At 35.4% G+C, this 4958-nt stretch overlaps 1 protein-coding gene across 1 annotated transcript in view; it reads left to right on the top strand.

The window, feature by feature from the left end:
* Positions 1 to 4494, top strand: part of r3hdm4 (R3H domain containing 4) — an 8614-nt gene extending 4120 nt beyond the window's left edge. The window contains exons 6-8 of the mRNA XM_008406660.2: positions 408 to 493; positions 1306 to 1361; positions 1459 to 4494. Coding sequence (XP_008404882.1) covers positions 408 to 493; positions 1306 to 1361; positions 1459 to 1562 — 246 coding nt within the window. The 3' untranslated portion in view covers positions 1563 to 4494. The remainder of the gene's footprint in view (positions 1 to 407; positions 494 to 1305; positions 1362 to 1458) is intronic.
* Positions 4495 to 4958: the final 464 nt, after the last annotated feature.

Below are 4958 nucleotides of genomic sequence, written 5' to 3'. Positions count from 1 at the left end.
ATATAAATATCTGGTTTCAAGGTGTTTTACAAATGTGGGATTTGTAAAACACAAATCCCACATTTGTGGGATTTGTTAAACAAAACAGTGGGAGTTTTGTTAAACTCCCACTGTTGGAGTTAAACAAAACAAAACTTTTCTTGGTTTAGGTCAGGTAGAATTACAAAAGTTATTTATATTTGATAAATGACAGAACATTTGTATTTTATTTGTGAATATTTATTATTCCTATTTGCTCAATGATGTATTAATGTAAACGTTGGCCTAAACAACACTGTTGGATTTAACCTTTGCATGTTTGAGGGTCTCCATCACTTTAAGAAAAAGATTTCTAATATTTCAATGCTGGAAGGAAGAAGCTTTGATGACACTAAATAAAATAAAATCTTTTGCTTCTTTTTCTCCAGGGAACACTGGAAGTGATCGAAGAAACCCTCCTCAGCTTCTTCAGCGCCGAACCTCACTCAGTTTACACAACCATCCTCAGCAGCAGGTAGAAATCCTCTTTCTGTTGTCACAATATCTGCAGGTCTTCTGGGTTCGGATGCTGGGAAGGTAAGTCTTTAATGGTTGGTATAGTATAGCTTCTAATTAGGCCAATAATTATTTTACTAGGAGGCACTATGGTCCAGCACTTCCTGATTCTAAAGAAATTATTAAAATTCAGCCAAAGCTTGAGAAAGAACTGAGCTTCATTCAGCTGTTACCTTGTTTAAATTTAAAAACTCTGCGGTTATCTGCTCTCATCTGTGAGTTTTCTTTTACTTTAAATACATTTCGACAAGTCTTGGCGTAAAGCTGCCACTGATCTTATGATCTACTTCGACTTAAATGTCCAAATATATGCTGGCACCACGCAGAAACTTCAACACAGCTTTGCCAATCAATAGCGAATTAAATCCATCAGGAAAAAAAAACCGGGCTTAAAAGAAAATATTTGTGATTTTAAAGTATTAAAACCTGACAACTGCAGCTTATTTGCCACTTTTGGGACATGAGTGCTACTTAAATAATTCAACTAAAATACCCATAAATATGTATTTTAACTTTATTTGTGTACTTCGTTTATATTAGATGGAAAAATTGGTAAAAGAAAATAATCAGTAATCAGCGAGACTAAGTTGAATATTTTGCTGCAGAGTAAAATAAAAAGGAATTTTCCTACATATGTTAAAAAAAATCTCCATGTTTTTTGTCATCCTAATGAGGCACAGTGCTGTCAGAAATGTTAAAATACTTTATTATAAATTAGGTGATAAAAAACTGAATTGAATGTAAATTGTAATGTTTTTGTGTGTGAACCAGTTTTGAGAGGCTGCTTCTTCATGCCATCTGCCAGTACATGGACCTCGTCTCTGCAAGTGAGTGGACAGATTATTATACACATTTTTTATTTTTATTTGCAACAAACAAACAAATCTAAGACGTTCGGACGGTGAAACTGTTTTGGCCCAACAGGCATCGACTACAACGGCTCACGTCAGACCGAAGTGACGAACAAACAAGACGAGTTTCTTCCTCCTGGACTTTTACTGTCCGCCTACCTGGAGAAGATGAGCTGAGACCTCCTCTTCCTCTGTAATGTAAATGTAAATAGGACGTGGGGTGAATTTTCCATTAATTCGATCCACAAAGAAACTTCAACAAACATTTAAGTCAACCTTCAACTTGCGTTTCTTTCCAAAACTTTAGACCATTTCAGTCCATCCAGTTTCTCACCCGTTGCTGGTTTGGAGCAAAAACCCTCATAACATTTTTTTTTAATGTTGTCGGACTCGAAAAACGATGTTTTTGAACGCCTTTTGAAACGACTAATGATTACAAAACGTTTGTAATCTCTGTTTTGATTAATGCCGCCACTTGAGGACATTTCTAAAGTAGGATTTAGTCAAACGCAGAAACTGAAAAACGCTTTTTGTCGCGCTTGTTTTGTAGTCTGACCGGAAACGAGGAGTCATAAAACGATGAGCTCGTGTTCTTCTCCAAGTGGAGATTTATAAATTTTAATCTTTTCCATTAGAGAATAATAAAAATGGACCAAGCTGTATTTTTACTCTAAGCTTTAAAGATTAATTAATTGTGATAACAAAAGTTATTTTTCTTCTCATTGGCCTTTATTACTGTGAGAAACGTTTGAATTATAAAAAATATGGTAAAAGTTTTTCCAACTTCAATGTGACATTTATCCTGTACAACTAAAACATAACCTGGTTGCATAAATATGTGCACAACCTTAAGCTAATACTTTGATAAATAATGTATTGACTTAGTTTATTGTTGTGTTTTAATGCTAATCTAACAGCCTCCATCTTCTTGGTCTTTGATTTGACTCTTGACTTAAAATGTTATCACTATTGTGATAACGAAATAAATTTCTTTAGGATTTTAGACGCATAAATGTCCTGAAACCGATTTGATCATGTTCAATTATATTTATTGATGCTTTCGTGGAATAAACAATGAAGAAAACGGTAAAAGAAACGGCAAATCTGAAAATGCAGCCAGTTTTTTAAAAACTATTTTAACTTATTGGGATAAACATAAATCTAAATTCTTACGATTAAATATTTTTCATGATAAACGCTGCGATAAATTCTGATTTGGTTCGCAGACACTTTAAGGATTGTTCATAGTTTCTTCCGCATCAATAAAAGCAACAGTTTCATCTAAGAAAAGGAAACCCCAGATCATAATACTGCCACCACCATGTCAGCCTGTCTGATCATTTTCCAATCTATCTTTGTATCAATTTTTGAAATGTTAGTGCAAACCGTAGCGCGCGCGTGTATAGTTTCTCTAAAAATACAGGTGAACTGAACTTCACTCAGGTTCCTCAGATTTACGWTTTTTTTTTTTTTTTTTTTTTTTGATGCATTTAAGAAAACAAAATGTTAAAATTGAATCCAAAGGTGCATAAAATATTTGTCTTGAGGGATTTGCATACTTATCCCACATTTTCCTCTCTAATAGATTTATTCTTTGTTTTGTTAAATTGTTCAGGTTAGATGTCAAATTAAAGGTAGAAAAAGTTTTGAAATGATTCAGCAGCACAAGTTGTTCTCTGACTACAAATATACAACATATAAACCTGCTTCTTTTCCATCACTAGAGATATTTTAGTTATTCATGTTCATAGATTATAAGAAAAACACACAGAATACATCTGAATCAATATAAGCTCACTTAACGAGTTTAGTTCAATCAATAAAGAGGAAGTAAAGCCGTTAAATTGGAAACCTCTACGCCATCATGAACGAATATTTAATGAACTGAGTCCGGCTGAAAACAATGAAACCTTAAGAACTAATGGAAAGTTTACTCTGAGGTCTGCAGCTGGCTTTAAGCATGACCGGTGCTATCTTTGCTCTCAGATCAAACGCTTTTCTGTCTCCTGGATTTCTGTCTGTGAGTTTTAGAGCATGAATGTTGGGGATCCTCCTGAAAGCACAGATCAAAGTGACGTCGTCCTCGTTGTTTAGGGAACATTTATCCATCCGTGTCGGTTTCCGTTCGCTTTCTGACGCTCTGTTCACCCTGGAAATGTTCTCATGAACTAAACCTTCAGAGTTTATCGATTCGGCTGCAGACACTGCCACCTGGAGCGCAGTCCGGACTTTGATCCGTCGAGGTTTCCGATTACACAGCAGATCCAGTCTAGACGCCTGGAGCAGCTGCTGTTGTGGTGCTGGTTTCCAGTGTAGACGGAGCGTCTGGGTCGTCTCAGTTAGTGTAGAAGATAAGGAACTTTATTCTATTTTAAAACCTGTAATAGGAGCCTCCATGTCTGCATGCATTTCTGGATTTTTTCCCCTCCAGCCTCTTTGTTTACACACAAGTAACAGGTTTAGCAGCTGCTTTACTTTAACTGATGCCATCAATTAATGATGTAGTTCACAGTTTGTACAGCAGAGGCATCATTTTACACTTTTCCGATCCACATCAGGGCTTTTTTTTTTTTAATTTAACAAATACTTTGATTGACAACAAACCACTCTTAAAACCAGAAGAGAAGCACTTCTGCCTTATGAACCTGCAGTTTCTATCACTTGTCTGTACATGCATGTCTGTATTTTTACTTGACCAGATCTTGGAAACATGTATCCAGTTTCTGCTTCTTTTTTACGCTGTTGACGGCAGCAGTAACAAAACTTGACCTGTTGGTGCATTTTGTCAACAACCAAAGCGTGTGTGTCTGTTGCGTGGATACATCCGACTTCTCAGGCTCTGAATTCGTCTCTCTGAATGTCTCGTTTCACACGTCGTCTGCTCTCTTCACATGAACCTGGTTCGTGTTCTCTGCAGCTCTTTGGAGGGCTGACGTCTTTTTAACTACATGTAATCACGCTGTAAATATTTAACTGATTTGTGCCAAAATGTGGTTTTTAAAAGCTTAAGCATCTAAGAGCTGAATACGTGATTCTGGAGGATTTTTTGTGTATATCTCATGTGCATATTTATAATGATCTGTGCCGCTATTAAAGGGGATTTAAGGTGCTTGTTTGTGTTTTATTCCTTGAGTTTTTCTGTTCATCTTCAGGCAGCTGAAGTTGACTCGATTGTGAGTCAGAATCCTGGTTTTAATATTTAATAAGGTCTACATTACTGAAACAATCAGCAGTAGATACGGGTTCAGGTTACAGTTGTACACATCTTCTATTTCAATGCTGTGGAAGAAATACATGGAGTTTATTTCATAAACCTAACTTAAATCACAACAGAACTGACAAAAGTAATTATTTTTATATGTGCAATATGTCCACATGTTTTATTCATAATTAAAATATCTTTTTTTTAGTTTGATAGCATAAATATGGAAAACAGTTTAGCATTTTCATCAGATTTAGCTTCAGAGTTTCTGTCTGTATTTCCTGATTAGGAGAGTAAAAAGAAAACGAGCAAAATTCACATTTTGCACATTTATTAACACCTTTATAAACTTAAAAAAAAAAAAAACCTAC

Source organism: Poecilia reticulata, linkage group LG4 (assembly GCF_000633615.1).
Source record: "Poecilia reticulata strain Guanapo linkage group LG4, Guppy_female_1.0+MT, whole genome shotgun sequence".
In the NCBI taxonomy this organism is placed as follows: Eukaryota; Metazoa; Chordata; class Actinopteri; order Cyprinodontiformes; family Poeciliidae; genus Poecilia; species Poecilia reticulata.
The sequence above is the reverse complement of the archived record's forward strand: the minus strand, read 5'-3'. Positions and strand labels throughout refer to the sequence as shown.